The 20272-nt window shown below is 45.7% G+C and overlaps 1 protein-coding gene across 1 annotated transcript; it reads right to left on the bottom strand.

The window, feature by feature from the left end:
* Positions 1-9162: 9162 nt before the first annotated feature.
* Positions 9163-19150, bottom strand: G6PC1 (glucose-6-phosphatase catalytic subunit 1; the record flags this gene model as incomplete). The annotated part of the gene is made up of 5 exons (XM_080923471.1): positions 9163-9674; positions 12278-12393; positions 14385-14490; positions 16145-16254; positions 18921-19150. The coding sequence occupies 5 exons, from the start codon at positions 19148-19150 to the stop codon at positions 9163-9165; spliced, it is 1074 nt and encodes a 357-aa protein (XP_080779597.1).
* Between the last annotated feature and the right edge of the window lie 1122 nt (positions 19151-20272).

The raw sequence follows: 20272 nt of genomic DNA, 5'->3' as shown, positions 1-20272 counted from the left end.
GACAAGAGCAAAGAAAAATGTAGGGGAATGGTCTGGTGCTGCTATGCATTCAAATGCTAAATACTGGCATCCAAAATCTGCCCCCCCCCCCAATTAGGAGATCCTCTTGTACTCCAAATGATGCTGAGTAACCCGTGCTCCCAAGTTAACTGGTCAATAAAAGGCTAAAGTCTGTGACTGGGTAGTAGATAGAGGTAGATGGGTTTTCTGTTACCTGGCTGGGGGTTGGAAGCCACCGTGAGAGGAGATGGACCATGAGCACGTGACCAGGAGTAACAGCAAGTACCAAGGGACATATGGCTGGGATGTCCAAAACCTGCCCAATCTAGGCTTTCAGTTTGTAAATAAAGCACCAGGATTGTGTGTCTTATGCGGGCTAGGTAGAGTTTATAATTCCTTTTACAGAAAAAGGCAAGAAACAGCATCAAGGGAAAGTTGGAAAAGTTGCTCTCTGAAAAACTAGCCTCATACTTAAAAAACAAAACAAAACAAACAACCAAAAAAAAAAAAAAAAAAAAAAAAAACCCAAAAAAACTGGGAACAAACAAACCAAAAACCCCCACCCAAAGCCCAATCAAAACATGGACCCCACCCCCACACAGGTATTCTAGCTGTGGCCTGGGTTACTCAAGCCTTTTATTTCCATTTCAACAGCTGTGTGTTAACAGACCACAGGAAGCAGACTGGCAGAGGGGAGGCTGCTCTGGGCTGAAAATCAGGTGAGCTGAGGACAACTTAGAGTTGTGACTTAGGCCAGCCATCACACCAATTTTGGCTTCAATTTCTTTCTTTCTTTGTTTTTGTTTTTTTTTTCCCCTGGGTTGGCCCTCATGTGAAATGACCTAGGCTGATACAGAGGAACATCAAAGCCTTTGCCAGTGAAGGTGGGAGGTGCTCACATCCGAGTCCTCGTACAAGGCAAAGAAGTGGACAAAAGGTTTGTCTGGGTGTGATCCCAGCGAGGAGGAAAACCGAAGCTGGGCTGGCAGTTCCTTACAAGGTTGAATACAGTTACTGTAAGACTTGGTATTTCCACTCCTAAGGAGTCTCCCAAGATATTAGCATCTTGTAGCCGTACAAATACAGTAGTGTTACTCATAATGACCTCACAGTGGAAGCAACTCAAATGTCAACAAGTGAGTCATAAGCCAACAAAGTGTAGCATATTCCTACAATGAAATCTTTTCCTTGACAAGATGGATGCATGTCCAACATAGTAGCATATGCCTTTAATCCCAGCTCTTGGGAGGCAAAGGCAGGGGGAACTCTGTGAGTTTGAGTCCAGCCTGATCTACAAACCAAGTTCTAGGACAGCCAGAATTGCACAGTCAAACACTGTCTCAAAAACAAAAACAAAACAAAAAACCCCAAAACAACCCTATAAAAACTAAATAACAACAAAATCACACTAATGTATTTATTTATTGTGTGTGTGTGTTGGGGGAGGGTGGCTCACACAATTCATGGCACATTGAAGTAGCCAGAGGACAATTAGCAGGAGTGAGCGATGTTTTAAAAATTTCTTTATAAATACACTGTAGTCGTCTTCAGACACACCAGAAGAGGGCATCGGATCCCATTCCAGATGGTTGTGAGCCACCATGTGGTTGCTGGGATTTGAACTCAGGACCTCTGGAAGAGCTTTCAGTGCTCTTAACCGCTGAGCCAGCTCTCCAGCCAGTGATGTTTTATAAAGCTGAGGATAACGTTTTATAGAGTGCGGTATGGTGTGGTGGGAGGGCGTGCCTCACCTCAGCGGGCTCCTGCTTAGGCTTTCCCCACCACGCCCCGAGGTAGAGGTACTAACCATAAGATGGGTCTAGTATAGAATGGAGTTTATTTGGGGGCATGGGAAGGGAAGTTGAGAAGGAAGTAGAGGCAGAGAAAGGGAAGGGTTAGAGAGAGAAAGAAAGAAAGAGACCCGCGTGGAACACGTGGGTGGGGGGAAAAAGAGGTGAGAGCAAAATGGGGTCAGAGAGAGGGAGAGGGAGAGGCCAAACAGTCCCTTTTACAGCATAACCAAGCCTCCGAGGTTGTTGCTAGTTAAATAAATGTTGGGCGGAGTCTAGAAAGAATGTTACCAGTAGGTCTTCCAGTGGGTCCTGGGAATTGAACTCCAGCTGTCAGACTTGGTGGTAAATGAAAAAGAGAGGGAGAGGGGGAAAGGAGAGGGAAGGCAAGAGGGAGAAAGAGATAGGTGGTCGTGTCTACTCCTAAAGTAAAGAGTTTATTATAGATATGTGGGAAAGCATAGAAGAAAACGTGTCTGGCAGAGTCCAGACAGGACCTTGCTGGCAGACTCGGCAGGTACTTCATATGACCAGAGGGGCAAGGGAAGAGGAGAGGAGGAGGGCCAAGAGGCCAGAAGACCAAAAGAGGAGTTGGGGACCAAGAGTAGGATGCTAGAAGAGTGGATCAGCCGGAATGGGTCAACTATATAGGAGTCAGAGGAGCTGTTGGGTGGGAAGCCAAGTCGGGAATCTGAGCTGGAGAGTTCAGGTAAACTGGTGAAGTATGCTAACCTTAACCCTGAGCTCTAACCTAGTGCAGCCTGATGTTAGTAAGCACCTTAGTTAGCCCTTCGTCTGGGCTTGAAGCCTTACAGGTGGCAAGCATCTTTACCCCTGAAGCTGTGCACAGTAAAAATGAGTTATTTTGTTTTATTTATTTTTTTCAGTGTTGGGGATTAAGCACAAGGCCTCATGCATGTTAGGCAAGTGCTTTAAACACTGAGTTACAAATACCTTAGACCCGACTGTACACCTTAAATGAGTGTACTTCATGCTATGTAAATTGGTTTTTTTCTATCACAAAAAAGAACATTCTGTAATTTGCACAAACTGGAAAGAAAAACTAAAAAAATAACAACCAATCAACAACAAACATCGAACACACTGGACAGCTCAGAGGAAAATAGACCCATACATTAACTTAGGAGTTATATGTATTAGTCAGCTTGAGCTGCTGTGACAAAACCCCATAGACTGGTTGACTTAAGAGAAATTAGGTTCTTGCAGTTCCTCCATAGGCTGGAAGTCCAAGGTTAGGGCATCAAACCTTTCAGGCCTGGAGATGGCTTTTTCCTGACTTGTACATGTTTGCCTGTGTTCTCTTGTGGTACAGAAAGAGGACAAACTCTTCAGTGTCTCTTATCAATAAATGTATCAGAAAGGTTGGAACAACACACATTAGAGTTACTATTTGTGAGCCAACCAGTATCACTCCATGGCACCATTTACTAACGATAGAGACAATTCACACACAGTCCTTGATCTCTGTACTCTGACCAGTTATAAATTTGTTAAGCCGCGCTCACTGCAGAGAGAGTCTTCTGTGACCGAGGTTGAGAGCACCACACATCTAATGAATATTTAAAAGGACTTTGATAACATGACTGTTGGAGCTCAAATCTGGTACCCTGAGGTGACTACTTGGTATATCAAATAGGACTTGGCTGCCAAGTTCTCCCAGCATCCTTCAGTCTGGCTGGCATACCCCTAAACTTCTCCAGCCCCGTGTATTGGGCTGAACTGCTTTGCCCGAAAGCTACCTTTCCCTACATTGGTTACCTGGCCCTTTTGTTTATTCTCCCCCACACCCCAGCCTCTTGATTTGGCTCTCCCCTCTCCCGTCCACCCCTTTCCTCACATGGCTCAGCTCGGTCAGGCCACATTTCTTCTGAACTCTCCCAGATGTCCCTGTCTTCAACTATGCTCTCGCTTCTATCTACAATAAATGTTTTCCTCCACCATCCCAAGGAACAGTCGTGGCCTTCCTTTTTATTTCCTCCTTTTCATGCAATGACCATTTAGGGAAACATTAACAGGGTTATTCCCCAGGGCCTGCGGTACCACCCATGAGTCTCCTGTGGAGGGTGTGCAGGTACCCATGGAGGTGAAGAAAGGATTCTCTGCAATGGATTTACAGACAGTTGTGAGTCATCGATGCGGATGCTGGGAACTAAACCTGAGTCCTCTGGAAGAGCAGCAAGTGATCTTAACCACGGCGCCATCACTTCAGTGCCAAGACTTTCCGATTCTTAAACTGGCCCCAGCACTGTGACTAGATCCTCAGCCCCTCTGTGTCTAAGCATGAGTAATGTGAGGTTAAATGATGTTAACTGCCCATGAGAGGATGGGTGTGTGGAGGTTTGGTCTGTTGCTATGTATTATAATGCTAAACACTGGTCCCCAAGATCTTGTTACCTCCTCACCACACCAAGTGATGCTATGCGACCTTGCTTCTTAATTCAAAACTATTATTGGCTGAATAAAGATGCTGACAGCCTATAGCTGGGCAGAAGAGATGTAGGTGGGGTTTCAGTTCTAGGGCTTGGGGTCTGAATGGACTGTGAATGGGGAGAAGAGGAGTGGGGAGAGAGGAAGCTGCCATGGGGTAAGGGGTTAATGAGGGCTGGCCAGTTGGAGCAGCCCAGGCAGAACATGGTAAGTCACATCTCAGGTTGTTATAAGGGAAATAGACCATGGAGGTGCAGTGAGGTCTGGGGGCAAGGGAGATGCCTCTGGGAACCCATGTGGGGAATCCCTTCCCCCTGAGGGATCAGTTACATGATGGTATAGTACAGAATAGAGTTTATTCAGGACATGGGGAGGGGATTTAAGAGGGTAGTAGAGGCAGAGAGAAGAGAGGAATAGAGAAGTAGAGGTTGGCCATGAGCACGTGGAGGGGGGGCGGAGGAAGGGAATGGGGAGAGGAGGGTTGGGGGGAGCAAGAGGCCAAGAGAGCAAGAGGAGGGGGCAGGGATCCCCCTTTATAGTATCAAGTAACTGTGGGGTGGGGTTTACAGAATCCCAACAAAGGTTGTGTGTCTTTTATCTGGGAACTGAATTATCAAAGGTGGGGTAGAAACCCCTGAGATTAAATAATGACTACAACATGGATGACATATATCGTAGCGAGAACTCATACAGCTAAGTGTTTTCCTTCCTGGTGTGGTTATCAGTGGCACAACTGGAATGCTTCCCATTTGGCTAGAATCCTCCAGCAAGGAACCAGAGTTTGGAGCATCAAGCACAGGCCCCAACCTGAATTGTGGGGTTCAATCAGATAGATGACAACCAACACCCTTCTTCCTGTGTGGGACCATTAGAGTCTTTGCCAGGCTCAGGCTATTGCTGTAACTTCAAGATTGGTATGAACGCTCCCCCTCCTTGAAATAAACACATTCCAAGAGTCTGGGGCAATCAGTCAGTTCTTGCCTGATGCGAATTAAGGTTATGGGGAGGGGGGAACAGGACCAAGCTTTGGAGGTGGAATTGTGAGCCAGGATGAAAGAAATCACTTCACAGAAGCTTGAAGTAGCTTTTTGAGCATGCCTGGGTGCTTCAAACTTTTCTTTGAAGTTTGGGCTTTTTTTTTTTTTTTTTTTTTTTTTTTTTTTTATAACCCCAACACTTGCTGACAGCAGATAACTTGTCTTGTTCTGCCCCCTCCACCTCCCGACTTGCACACAGTTGCTTCACTTGGCAGTGACTCTGCTCCTCCAAATTGCAATATAATCCCAGAGCAATGCCTGCTGACCTGTGGTCTGGTAACCAGTGTGCTGTCCTGGCCACTTGGTCTGAAGCTCAGCACTGAGCCAGAGTGTAGTCTGCCTGCCCATTTAACCTCTCCCAACCCCTGTCTTTCACAATAATTGTTACAGTGACTTTAGTGATCAGCAAGAGAGCCTTCAGGTAGATCCCCCACCCTGCCCCAACCTGTCAATCGTATAACATGTCAGGAGCTGCACATGAGAAAATGGCATAAAAAAATCTTACCCTCACTGCCTTTGGTATTAGGGGGATGAATCTAGGGTCTTGCATACCTGAGACACTCTGGTCACTGAGCCACATTCTCAGTGTGTGTGTGTGTGTGTGTGTGTGTGTGTCACAGAGGTCAGTGTGGCTGTTTCTGTCAGTTACTCTCCACCTTATTTTTTTTGAGGCAGGGTTTCTCATTGAATCTGGAGTTTACCAAGCTTAGACTGGCTAGCCAGTGTATAAACTGATGGTATGTTCACTCCATGACTTGGTTAAAGGAGGGAGGGTTTTTATTGTAGATGTGAGAGAGAGAGAGAGAGAGAGACAGACAGAGACAGAGAGAGACAGAAACACACACACACACAGAGAGAGAGGCATCTGAAGAGTCAGAGTGGAGGAATCGACTGAGCACAGTCAACAGACTGAACCTGACCATGAGAGAAGCAGGAGCAGAGAGAGGGGAAAAGGGGACTGTTAATCCCACCTGGAGGGACTCAGTCCACTACCACATTTATTTAGCCAAATTTGAAGCAAGTTTTATTGAATACTGGCCAGGATGATGGACACTGGCAAAGTCCAGACCCGGGATTCCCAGAGATTGGTTTCGAATTATGTTAGTCCTGTACTTATAACAGCAGAACCCACAAGTATGGACTTTCTGCCCTCATCTAACTGGGAGCAAGCATACATCCTGACATACTCCCTGCCTATGTACCTACCTACACGTGTGATCAAGCGAAGCCTATGCAGATGGGGCAAAGAAGCTTGTTTGCAGAAATGAAAACACACAACAGCCCACAGCCTTCCAGGAAGTTATCTTGCCTTGGTTGAGCGGGGCTTACAAGCTGATCTGTTCTTGGAAGAGTAAAAACCTTACAGGTTAGAGGCATTTTTGTTTTATAGATCTCTCAAGCATAATAATTTAAACTTTAAACATAATGAGCCCTCACAGAACATAGAGAGGGGAGATTGTGAGAGAGCAGAGAGAGGAGGGAGGGAGGGAGGGAGGGAGGGAGAGAGAGAGAGAGAGAGAGAGAGAGAGAGAGAGCTAGATAGAGGGAGAGCATGGGAGTCCATGGGAGGGCAGAGAGGGGAAGGGAGACGGAAAGTGAATATAGCCAACATAGCTAGGTTTTAATGAGGCTGAGTACCTCAGGGAGGGAAGTCTGAGAGCTTGAGGGAATTTAGGGGAGGGGAGGAAGTGAGAAGTTCTGGGGTGCTTGAACACATCCTTGTGATACTGAGGGAACCTGGAGGCCAGTATGCACTTTGGTGTGCTCATAAGTACCACAGATAGTTTCCTTTGGCCCTGACACTGAGCAAGCCACAAGGGTTCTCTTGTCTCCACTTCCCCATCGAAGGGATTACAGCCCTGTGCTGCTGCAGCTGGCTTTTACATGACTTTTACCGGAAGACAAACTCTTGCAGGGCAAGCACTTTAACAACTGAGCCGTCATCTCCTCAGTCCTCTTAGGTTTTTCTCCTCAAGACAGAGTCTCATAAGTTGTTCCGCCTGGCCTTGAATTTGCTCTGCAGCCGGGGCTAATCTGGAACTAGCAATCCTCCTGCTTCAGCGTCCTGAGTTCCTCATAATACAGTTCCTCATATTGTTGTGACCTCGAACCATTAAATTATTCCATTACTACTTCATACCTGTAAGTTTACTACTGTTATGAATTGTAATGTAAAGTCTGGTATGCAGGATATCTGATATGCAACCCCCAACGGTGTCAAGAATTATTTATTTTATTATTTTAAAGACGTATTTATTTATTTTATATATGTGAGTACACTGTAGCTGTCTCCTGACACACCAGAAGAGGACATCAGATCCCATTACTGATGGTTGTGAGCCACCATGTGGTTGCTGGGAATTGAACTCAGGACCTCTGGAAGAGCAGCCAGCACTCTTAATCACTGAACCATCTCTCCAGCCCATTTCTCCACCTTTTAGGACAGGATCTCTCATTGGCCTGGAACATCACCTCATAAGCTAAGTTCAGGTTCAACCTGTCTCTTCCTTCTGTCTCACCATTGCTGGTATTACAAATGTGCACTACCATGCTTGGTATTTTACATGGGTTTTGAGGACCTGGGTTCAATTCTCAGCACCCACATGGCAGCTCACAACAGCTGTAACTTCAGCCCCAGGAGATCTGGAGTCTGCAAGCATCAGGTACACACATGGTACACAGATGCATATACAGACAAAATACCCAGACACATAAAACAAAAAGGAAAAATAATAAGAACAAAATAAAATAGAGTAATAAGCAAGACTTCATTCTTAAGTAAAATGTTGTTTTAATAAAATACTGCACACATGTAGTTTTCTTATCAAAGATAATAGAAACAAAGTGCTTGGGTGAATGGAAATAATACACCGTTTATAGCAAAACCAACGGATTGTGAATAAATAGCTTAACCATTTTTTTTTTTCTTTTTGAAGACATACTCTGAAAATCAGCCCAAGGCTGGGGGACAGGCACAGAGGGGCTGCCTTTTCCTCTAACAATGAGTTCTTGGCTGGCTTGGGCTAGAGAAAGGAGTCATTTTGATTCCTGCTCCAGGAATCAAAAGTAACATCGGAGTGACCTTTGAAGAGAGAAACCTGGCTCTCCCCTTGCCATTTTGCCCAAGATCTCAGAGTTTAACTGAACCCTACAAAAGCACCAGCAAACGGTTGCCCATCGGACACCGCAGGGTCCAGCAGCAGGATCAGGGAACCCGTGGAGAATTCTAGGGCATGCAGACCCGGGGAGGAGAAAGCCAGGACGTGATAGAGAAGATGGTGGTACCTGAGGGATAGTCACCATTACCACTCAGGAACACAAGCACACGGTGTGACTCTATGTACAGTAGAGAAAATCTGGAAGCAGAATCATTGCCTTTAACTACTCATTACACTAGTTGGTCGATCATTATTGAGAGTGTTGTATCTAAAGACTCAGGTGTGACTGAAGCCGGTTAGACGTGGCTTGCATATGGTTTGCTCAATACACCAAACACTCCCCCTCCTCCCAATCCTTCTTCCTCTTCCTAGATAAATGCATGGTGCTCTTTTCTCCCCCTCCCCCTCCGGGATGGGCAGGAGGATTCTGTTCAGTGAAAGCATCCTCAGTCAAGATCTCTAGCCTGGGCTATCTCTTCTGTGTCTGACAGGAGACTGCAAAGTGAGTCTTCAGGGAAACGTCCAGAATGACCCAACTTCTAGCATGCAAACCTTCCTTAAACAGCCCCGTTAGGTTTTTAAAAATTCACCTTTTTGGTTAAGATAGCAAAGAAACACAGGGCTACCAGGGCTGATGTAAACAACCCTGGCCGCACAATGGGTTGCAGAAGGTTTTGGTTGCTCCTAGTCCTTTGCGTGGTCCTTTAAATGCCAAAGACTCCACATGCCTTACAAAGACTTCTTGTGTGTTTGTCCCAGGACCCGGAATAGGCAGTAGGGGATGAGACTGACAGATGCAAAAGGAACTGTCGCACTCTTGCAGAAAGACAAGACATAGAAGATCAACTCAATCTGGGATGGGGGCTTCAGAGAGTCAAAGAGATGCAGAAGGACCAAGGAGGCCACGATGCAGGCAAAGCGGAACGGAAGGGACTTGCTGAGTTCTCCCTTGCAGCTCTTCCGGTACATGCTGGAGTTGAGGGCCAGCCCCAACCCCAAGAGGGTCCCCAGGTTTTTGAAGAGGCTGGCAAAGGGTGTAGTGTCAAGGTGGACCCATTCCGGGCGCTCACACCATCTCTTGGCTTTCTCCAAAGTCCACAGGAGATCCACCCCCAGCCCTTTTAGCAGCAGGTAAAATCCGAGCGCGAAACCAAACAGGAAGAAGGTGATGAGACAGTACCTCCGGAGGCTGGCATTGTAGATTCCCCGGATGTGGCTGAAAGTTTCAGCTACAGCAATGCCTGTGTGGGAGAAAGAACTGTGAGGAATAGGGGTGGCTATGGGTGACATGACATCATACTATAGATGAATTTAAACCACACGCCGAAGTGGAGGGCCCTCAGCATAGTGTCTTTCAGATGGAAGATACATATCACCTACATGTTCCCACTGAGTTTAAGTTTCCTGTTGTGGGTCCCGTTTCATCTTGCATATACTTGGGGTGGGTGTGGGGAGGCAGAGTGTACTCCCACTAGACAACCCCATTGAATGGACTTATCCTATTTATTTATTTAAAATTTCACCACATTTATATGTTTATTGGGTATGTGTATATAAGTATGTCTGTGTGTGGTTGGGCACACATGTGACATGGGCACCTGTGTAGAGGTCAAAGGGCAAGTTACAGGAGTTGGTTCTCTCTACCATGTGGGTCCTAGGCTCAAACTCAGGTTGTCAGGCTTGGTAGCAAATGTGGTCACCAGCTGAGCCATCAGATGAGATCACTGCTGTCCTTTAGTGCCACCCACTGTTCTCAGTTCCTCCGCAGAAGCCAGTAAGTTGTCACACAGTCAATGAGGCTATTCTTTGTAACCAGAGCATCCCCAAATTTGCCGTGTGACATAGTTTCTATGAGTGCATGCTTACTCACTAGGCATTTGTATTTATTTATTTACACGTTTGGTTCATTCTGTCTGTGTGTGTGTGTGTGTGTGTGTGTGTGTATGTGTGTGTGTATGTGTGTGTGTGTGTATGTGTGTGTGTGTGTGTGTATGTGTGTGTGTGTGTGTGTGTGTGTGTGTATGTGTGTGTATCAGAGGACAATTAGATGGTGTGGGTTCCAGGGACGGAACTCAGATTCTCAAGGCTTGCAATTGATCTATTCTGCCCCCCTCCCCCAGCCCCAAGTCTAGACATTGGTTTTGTTTGTTTGTCTTGTTTTCCATGTTTAGCCTAATCTTTTCTTTCTCTTCCTAACTGGATCTCAGAGATTGCAAACACACAAACCTCTGTGAGAGAACTCCAGCTGCAGACATGTTAGGTCTGCAAAGGAATTTCAATAATGAGCTCTCCCCATGACCCTATGCATTTGGTAGATTCTCTGAAAAGGAACTGAGAGCTGGTTCACACTGAAGATCAGAGAGAAATAAAGATAGTAAAATGCCTGCAGGCTTTAAACAAACTTAGTTGGGTGAGTTTAGCTCCATTCAGGGTAACTTTCCTGGGACACTTAAGCTGTATAGTTCTGGGCATAGTGTGGAAACCAATAATTTCAAATTGTGTGTGTGTGTGTGTGTGTGTGCATGTCTGCATGTGTGTGTGTGCATGTCTGTATGTGTGTGTGTGCATGTCTGCATGTGTGTGTGTGCATGCAAAGCCAGAAGCCAGCTTCAGGTGTTGTTCCTCTGGCATATCCACCATGTTTCTGTATCATCTGTATCTGTATCTGCATCATCTGTATCTGTATTTTCTGTATCTGTATCATCTGTATCTGTATCTGTATCATCCGTATCTGTATCTGTATCATCCGTATCTGTATCTGTATCATCCGTATCTGTATCTGTATCTGTATCATCCGTATCTGTATCTGTATCTGTATCATCTGTATCTGTATCTGTATCATCCGTATCTGTATCTGTATCATCTGTATCTGTATCTGTATCATCCGTATCTGTATCTGTATCATCCGTATCTGTATCTGTATCTGTATCATCTGTATCTGTATCTGTATCATCTGTATCTGTATCTGTATCATCCGTATCTGTATCTGTATCTGTATCTGTATCATCTGTATCTGTATCTGTATCATCCGTATCTGTATCTGTATCATCTGTATCTGTATCTGTATCATCTGTATCTGTATCTGTATCATCCGTATCTGTATCTGTATCATCCGTATCTGTATCTGTATCATCCGTATCTGTATCTGTATCTGTATCATCTGTATCTGTATCTGTATCATCTGTATCTGTATCTGTATCATCTGTATCTGTATCTGTATCATCCGTATCTGTATCTGTATCTGTATCTGTATCATCTGTATCTGTATCTGTATCATCCGTATCTGTATCTGTATCATCTGTATCTGTATCTGTATCATCTGTATCTGTATCTGTATCATCCGTATCTGTATCTGTATCATCCGTATCTGTATCTGTATCATCCGTATCTGTATCTGTATCTGTATCATCTGTATCTGTATCTGTATCATCTGTATCTGTATCTGTATCATCTGTATCTGTATCTGTATCATCCGTATCTGTATCTGTATCTGTATTTGTATCTGTATCATCTGTATCATTTGTCACTGAGACCCAGGGCTCACCAATTAGTCTAAGCTGGCTTGTTCTTGAAATCTGGGGATTCTCTTGTCTCTGCTTCCCCTGGCAATACAGGCAGGCACTGCTTTGGATGCTTTTTTATGTGGGTACTGGGAGTCAAATCCAGGTAAACCTACAAACCAGGTCCTCATGCTGGCTTGCAAACAAAACCACACCCTAAGCCTCCCACGCACTGGCCTTTGACTCTGAAGCTGCTGAAAGGATGGTGGCTGGAGGCCATGCTAAGCCAGGAAGATCCAGAAGAAGTAGGAAGTGGGTGGGGAAGGAATCGGAGCTGCTGATACCTGACAAGACTCCAGCCACAACCTGGTGGGGAAAGTGAGCGGCAAGGTAGATCCGGGACAGACAGACGTTCAGCTGCACAGCCCAATATCCCAACCACAAGACGACGTTCAAACACCTGCAAGACAATAGGCACCCACTCCAGAATCCAAATGGGGATCCTTCAACAAAGAAAACAATCCTGGGGGGAGCCTGGCAAACTGAGGCTCCATCAGAAGAATTTTTAGAAATTGGAAACCTTAATCAAAAGCTCAAAAATACGTGGTGTTTGTCATGTTTTGATGAGATCCCCCCACCCCCATTCTCAGGTATCTGAATACTACTTGGTCTCCAGTCAGTGGTCCTGTTTGGGTAGGATTAGGAGGTGTGGTCTTGCAGGTTTTTTTGAGAGCTTAAAGACATGTGTGGGTGTGCATGTGTGAGTGTGTGTGTGTGTGTGTGTGTGTGAGAGAGAGAGAGAGAGAGAGGGGGGGGGGGAGATTCTCTGTGTGGTGTGAGTATGGATGTGTATGAGAGAGATTCTGTGTGTGTATGTGTGTGAGAGAGAAATCCTTTGTGTGTATCTATGTGTGTACGAAAGAGAAGGGGATTCTGTGTGTGTGTGTGTGTGTGTGTGTGTGTTTCTGTGACTCTGAGTTGCTCTCTCTGCTTGGTGCTTGTTTAACACGTGAGCTCTCAGCTGTTCACAATCCCATGCTCCTCTGCCACAGTGGGCATGGGATGCATATGTGCCACAGCATATGTATGAAAGTTAGAGGACCATCGTGGGAAAGGTTTTCTCCTTCACCGTTAGTTTATCTTTTCTTGAGGAGGATCCTTATGGAGCCTAGGTTGGCTTCAAACCCACTAGGGAACCAAGGAGACCTTGAACTCCTGCTCTGCCAATTCTCAGGTGCCAGCCATCACACCTGTATCATTTACATCTATTTGTGTGTGTGTGTGTGTGTGTGTGTGTGTGTGTGTGCTTTGCCTGCATGGATGTCTGTATGCCAGGTATGTCCACAGAAGTGGAATCAGATATGGAACTGGGGTTCTAGGCGGCTGTGAACCATCAAGGGGGTGCTAGGAACTGAATCCAAGTCCTGTGGAAGGGCCTCCAGTTCCTAACTACTGAGTCATCTTTCTAGCTCCCCTTTACATGCATCTTAACTGCCTATTTTTGTCCGTTTGATAACTAAGGATTTACACTGTTTCTCCATACCTAGGATCCCCACATTAGGAACTTATATCTGTTTACTTTAGCTTATATGAAATGACTCCAGGATGATACAGAAACGAAATATTTTTTTTTTAAATACTAGATACACAGCTCTGTGACAAACTAGTCATACAACATGCACAAAGCCCCAAGTCGAATACCTAGAACCAAACCCATGAATGAATGATGTAGTGAATTTAATCTATGCCCCACCACTCTCTAGAGCAGTCATTCTTTTTTTTTGTTGTTCTGTTTTCTTTTTCTTTCTTTCTTTTTTTTTAAAGATTTATTTATTTTATATATGTGAGTACAGTGTCACTGTCTTCAGACACACCAGAAGAGGGCATCAGATCCCATTACAGATGGTTGTGAGTCACCATGTGGTTGCTGGGATTTGAACTCAGGACCTCTGGAAGAGCAGTCAGTGCTCTTAACCGCTGAGCCATCTCTCCAGCTCAAGAGCAGTCGTTCTTAACCTCCCTAATGCTGTGACCCTTTAATACAGTTCATGCTGTGGTGACTCCCAACCATAAAATGATTTCATCGTTATTCCATAACTGTAATTTTGCTACTGTTATGAATTATAATGTAAATATCTGATATGCAGGAGATCTCACATATGACCAAAGGGGTCTCAGCTTATAGGTTGAGAACTGCCGCTCTAGATGCTCTTGAGAATCTCTGTTCACGGTGGTAAGCTTCATTTCTTTGTCTAAAACGAGGGCTACCCTAGTGGATCCCTTCTGGCCCAGGCATCCAGTGATGTTAACTCGCAGAAGAAACGTGATGCCTCTTACTAGTGCCAACTGTAGGCATAAAAAATGAGCTGACGAGGTGGGAAGGACCCCTCTGGGTCAGCTACCGAGTGTGCAGCTTCCTGCTCAGCCGCATCCCCAGTGGTAAGTTCTTACCGGAATCCACACGTTGGCTTTTTCTTTCCACGAAAGATAGCGAGGGTCGAAGTGACCATAACGTAGTATACACCTGCCGAGCCCATGGCATGGCCGGAGGGGCTCCCTAAATGGCAGAAAAGAGATGAACGGACTGAAGACGGAAAGCCGTGACTCTGAGGGACTGCCGAGTCATCCATCGCTGCACACCTAACCCTCCATCAGCCCATCCATTCCTCACGCCTTCCGTCTAGCTAGCTCTCCACCCGCCTCGCTCTGCATTCCTTTATCTGTAATTCAGTTATTTCACAAATTAAATTCACACTGTGTGCCAAGCATTGTGCAGGGCTGTGGGAGTGCTGCTGTGCTCAGCCAAAAACAGAGAGGTCGTCCATTGCTCTTGAGGTTACAGCTGGCTTGCAGACTGCACAGGAATCAGGACACTAGGAGTGCAACTTACACACTGATCCGTCCACCCTCAGCTCCCCTGTATTTTACTTCCCCCTCTGCTCTGACCACTAAATGTATCGGGCGTGCTCTTCTCCCAAAGTTTCTCCGGTCAGCTCCCTGGCCTCTTCATGTCTTGACTCAGATCTCACCTTTTCAACCTACACCAACCAATTTACAGTTGCTTCCTTGCTTCTGAGACCTGCCATCCACACCCCATTCCTGGATGGAATGATAGTTTTCCAGCTGGTAAGAGTGTAGTTGTAGGTGGTTCTTCACTCTTAGCCTTTTATGGACTTGTCTTTGGACCAAAGACAGCCATCTTGGTCAATGTCATACTCTGTACCTAAGTATAGGCTGTTTCCTATGACTGGTCTGTATTATGCCATAAAGGTTGGTGCCCTCGACCTGTTCAGAGCAATTTTTGGAGAGACATCTCTAGTTTGGGCGCTCCTTGTGGGGTCATGTGAGGTTTAGTCTCAACTGGTCTTCATCTGCTTGTGAGCACATCCCTTCCCTGAACGATTGTGGCTCCAGAGGGTATTGACCGTTTTCTCATCTCCACTCCACACAACATTCAGGAAGTCTTGTGGACAAATTCTCCTTCCCCTACCCCAGTCTCTCCTCCCTTCTCCTTTCCTTTTCTCTCCTCTCCTATTTTAAAAAAAGCATGTGTATGTTTTCTTACATGTATGTCTGTTTACCACATGCATGCAGAAGAATTAGATATCCTGAGACTGGAGTCACAGACAGCTGTGAGACACCACATAAATGCCAGCAATCTTCTAATATAGTGCTTTACTAATTTGTTATGGAAGAAGGAGGATCAGAAGTTCAAGATCATCTTCAATTACATAGTGAGTTTAGTCTGGCCTGTGTGAGCACGTCCCTCAAAACAAAGAAACAAACTCCCTCAAATAAGACAAAAACTGTAGGTAGCATTGGGTATGGGATGGTCTGCTCAGAGGAACTTGTTCACTGGACCAGGCTGCTAGGAGGGGCAATGAAGGCCTCAGGCTTCTATCAACCACTATCCGCTCTTTGGATACAGGGCTCTGGCTCACCCATTGCCCATGGGTATACCGCTGCCCTCTCGGACTAGTAAATTTAACCCTGAAGCTATCACTTAGCTTTCCAAACTAGCAATGCAAGGCTCTGGTGCCATGATTTGGGGTGAATTTGTGCCACATGGAAGACAAGCTGACTGTGACAACAGAAGGAAGCAATGGCTGTCCTCAAGCCCCCTCAAGGTCAGAGCCGATCCACAAAGGATGTTAGTGCAAGTCTATGAAGAATGGTGTCCGCCCGCCCTCAGTGAGGGCTGGGACTCTCACCTGGTCCAGTCTCGCAGGTGACAGGAAACTGCTTTATCAGAGGTGCTGAGCTGTTGCTGTAGTAGTCGGTGTCCAGGACCCACCAATATGGGCGCTGTCCAAAAAGAATCCTGTGGAGAACAGAGCCAGAGTCTGGAGTGAGACAGTACGTGATTTTACTGGAAGCCCACACTTTCAAGGAGAGAAAGATGCCTCAGTGTTTATTGTCTTTGGAGGTGCCTTATCTGGGGGCACTATGTATGATAGGTAGATGATTTCTGAAATTTGAACAGGTGAATGAATGTATTATCTACTCAAATGTAAACATAGCTTCAGAAATTAGGTGCACTGGTGGTCTTAGCTATTTGGGGGGCTGACACAGAGGATCACTTGAGACTAAGACTTTGGGGCTAGCCTAGATCCTGCCCCTCCCAACACCATCCCTCAATCTAATGTGAACATATACATGTAGAAGCCATGTGGAGGCCAGAGGACAACCTCAGGAAGGCCATCTGCCTCTTTTGACATCAGGTATCTCGCTGACCTGAAGCTCACCAATCAGATTAGATTAGCTCCAGGGACACACAGGTGTTCACCTTACCAGTATTGGGGTTACCAACGAATGCTGTCATGCCCAGAGGTTCAAGAACTCAGGTCCTTGGGCTTATAAGAAAAACAGTAGCTGAGTAATGCCTTCAACCCCAAGAACCCACTTCATAATAAAGATAAAATAAAAGAGGGCTAGGGGTATATCACTTGATTAGTATGTGTGAGGCCCTAGACTCAATCTTGAATCCCATTTGTTCTCTTCAGGACTTTTACTACTTAGGACCAAAGAATATGATAACTGGAGGTGTCAGGCCAGCAAGATGGCTCAACGGGTAAAGGTGCTTGCCCACAAACCTGATGACCTGAGTTCTGTTTTTGAGATGCATATGATGGAAAGAGAGAATAGACTCCTGTTAGCTGTCCTCTGATGTCCATGTGTATGAGCATGCATGCGTGTTCATGGGCACACACACACACACACACACACACACACACACCTGGCAGAAAGAAACACACCTGTAACCCTAGCCCGTGTCTGATGAAAGAGGAGGATTGAACATTCACAGTGATTAATTCACAGTCATTATCAGCTACTTACTGAATTTCAGGCCAACCCACGTCACCTGAGTCCTTGACTCAAAAATGCCCTAGAACTTGGGTATAGTTGTGCATGCCTCTAATCCTAGGCCCCTGGCATCTGAGGCTTGAGAATTACAAATTGGACACTAGTTTAGGTTACACAGCAAGAGACCTTGCCTTATAAGAAAAAAAAGAATCCAAAGAGTGTGTACCGGCTCTGTATTCAGGTTAGAACTTAAAAGCATGGTGGCTCAGGCTTGTAATCCCAGCACTTGAGAAAAGGCATGAGTTGAGACCAGGCTGGACTATTTAACCAGATCCAGGCCAGACTGGGCTACAGAATGAGAAGACCTCCCCGCCCCCCATCTTAAAAAGCACAAGCAAAAGTCAGACTGGTTGGTGCACTTCTTTAATCCCAACACTCTGGAATCAGAAGCAGGCAGATCTCTATGAGTTTTAGGCTAGCCTGGTCTACACAGTAAATTTCAGGACAGCCAGGGCTACATGGTGAGATTCTGTCTCAAAACAAACAAACACGAAATCCACAAGCAACTTTAGGAATCGTGGACTGGGTGATGGCTCAGGAGGTAAAGTGTCTGCTGTGAAACAGGAAAACCTAAAGTCCATCCCCATCCTATCAAAAGAAATCCTGGGCATGGTGGCGTATACCTATGGGGACACAGGCAGCTAGATCTCCAGGGCTCATTGGTCTAATCTACTACTCAGGAGCTCCAGTCCAATCAGAGACCTTGTCTCAAAAAGTTTATGAGGAACGACCGCTCTGACCTCCACAAACAGGCACATATGTGTTTGCAGATGAACATGTGTACACACACACACACACACACACACACACACACACACACACACACACACACGGTTGGGGGCAGAGAGAGACAGAGAGAGAGCATGAGTAAGAGCCTGGTACATAGTAGCTGCTCAATAAATGTTCATTGTGTGTATTAAGACTCTGGAGAGAACCAAGGTTTATAGATTCTAAAACAGAAGCTCAGTGAGTTTATGTAATTCACCAACTGGAAGGTCCTGGCTATCTGGATCACTTTTTACCACCCAACTAAAAGGTGAGGAATTACTTCCCTCCTCGTCACACTCTCCCTGCCTCTTTCACCTCTGTTTCTATGGCACCCATAGAAATAGTAATAAAATAGTAATAAATGGTTTCTTTAAAACCTGTGCTCAGGGGTTTTAGCCCCATGGAGGAGTCCTTGCTATTATGCTCCAAGCCCCCAGGTTCAATTCTCAGCATGCTAAACTACATGTGGGAGAATGCACCTGGAAACCCAGCACTCAGGAGATCTAGACAAGAGGAATTTAAGGTCAGCTCAAGGTCATTGTATTTTACATAGTAATTTTGAGGCCAGCCTGGGCTACACAAGACCCTAACTCCAAGTAATAAAGTAAAATAAACCAGAATAAAGCCTGCACCCAGACTTTTCATTAAATTCAGCTGTCTTTCCATCCTCAGGTCTGACAAAATAGTCACTGGTGGGTTTCTTACAACCTTTAGTCCTTCTGTAGAGACTCTCAAGCCAAGAGGACTAACCTGTAGCTCGGTAAACAGTGCGGGGGCACTCCTGCTAAAGGATAGTCATTTCTACAAAGAACACAGCCTCTTTCTCTACCCATCACTCCTCTGGATGGTTCTTACCACTTAAAGACGAGGTTAAACCAGTCTCCAATCACAGCCACCCAGAGGAGGTTGATGCCCACAGTCTCTTGAAGATGGAACCAGATGGGAAAGAGGACATAGTAGGCATTCCTGAGGTCAGCGATCACAGACACAAGGACGAACCAGTCCTGGGAGTCTTTGTAATTCACTTGGAGGTAGCGAGTCGACCGGATCCCAAAGTCATGGAGAATGTTCATTCCTTCCTCCATCCTTCCTCCCTTGGTACTTCAGGAAGCTGCCAGCAGAACCTGTGCAGTGAGTCCAGCCTGGTTGGCCTTGGTTCCTCTGCTATCAGTCTGGGCCTTGCCCTTGTTTTATATGCCCTGCATTCAGTCTGTAGGCCAACCCAGACCTGATCTTTGGACTCAAAAAACCACTTTTGTCTAAAATCTATTGATCAAAGGTGCATCATCAGTAGGTTGATGCAAACATGTTCTGGGTGATTTACGTAAAATAGCAAAACAGGCACACAAAAACAGCCTGATCGGCCATTGGCAGAGCCAATTATTAACTTGGGCACACAGCTTCACAGTGCTAGGGGGTGCCCTCCTTCCTGGTCCTCGAAGCCAGGCCAAAGGCTCAGGGCAGAGTCTGTTTCAACCGTGGCTCTTGCAAAGGTGTCTGCTTTTTGAAGTCTGCAGCTGTATTTATTTGGAGACAAAGGGAAGTGTGCTACTGTGGGGAGTGATATTTTTTGTTTTGTTTTGGGGGGGGAGTGGTGTTTTTTAAGTTATTAGTTTAAAATACACAAAATGTGCAGCAATAGGCTTTGCTGTCCTGGAAACCCTCACTCTGCTGACCTTTCCTCAAGTTCACATGGCCCTGGGGTCTACCTCTGGTTTGCGAAGCCAACAATATCTCCAATATTGATTTTTGTACTTCTTGGGGCAAGAAAACAATCATTTAAAATGATTTTTCATTGGGTTGGAGAGATGGCTCAGTGGTTAAGACGACTGGCTGGTCTTCAAAAGGACCTGGGGTCAGTTTCCAGCACCCACAGGGCAGCTCACAAATGTCAGTAACTGACCCAGTTCCAGAAGAACCAACAGTTTCACACAGATATACATCCGGCAAAACCCAGCAATGCACATGGAATAAAAATATTTTTTAAAAGCATTAAAAAAGATGTATGTTAAATGTTTTTCATCTATGCGTGTGCACGTGTGTGCATGTGACAAAGTGTGTGCATAGATTAGGGGATAACTCCAGGCAGGAAAGAGGACACAGAAGGCGTTCCTGAGGTCAGTGGTCACAGACACAAGGATGAACCAGTCCTGGGAGTCTTCATAACTCACTTGGAGGTAGTGAGTGAATCCCAAAGTGGAGAACGG

The sequence above is a fragment of the Micromys minutus genome (assembly GCF_963924665.1).
Source record: "Micromys minutus genome assembly, chromosome: 10".
NCBI lineage: Eukaryota > Metazoa > Chordata > Mammalia > Rodentia > Muridae > Micromys > Micromys minutus.
The sequence above is the reverse complement of the archived record's forward strand: the minus strand, read 5'-3'. Positions and strand labels throughout refer to the sequence as shown.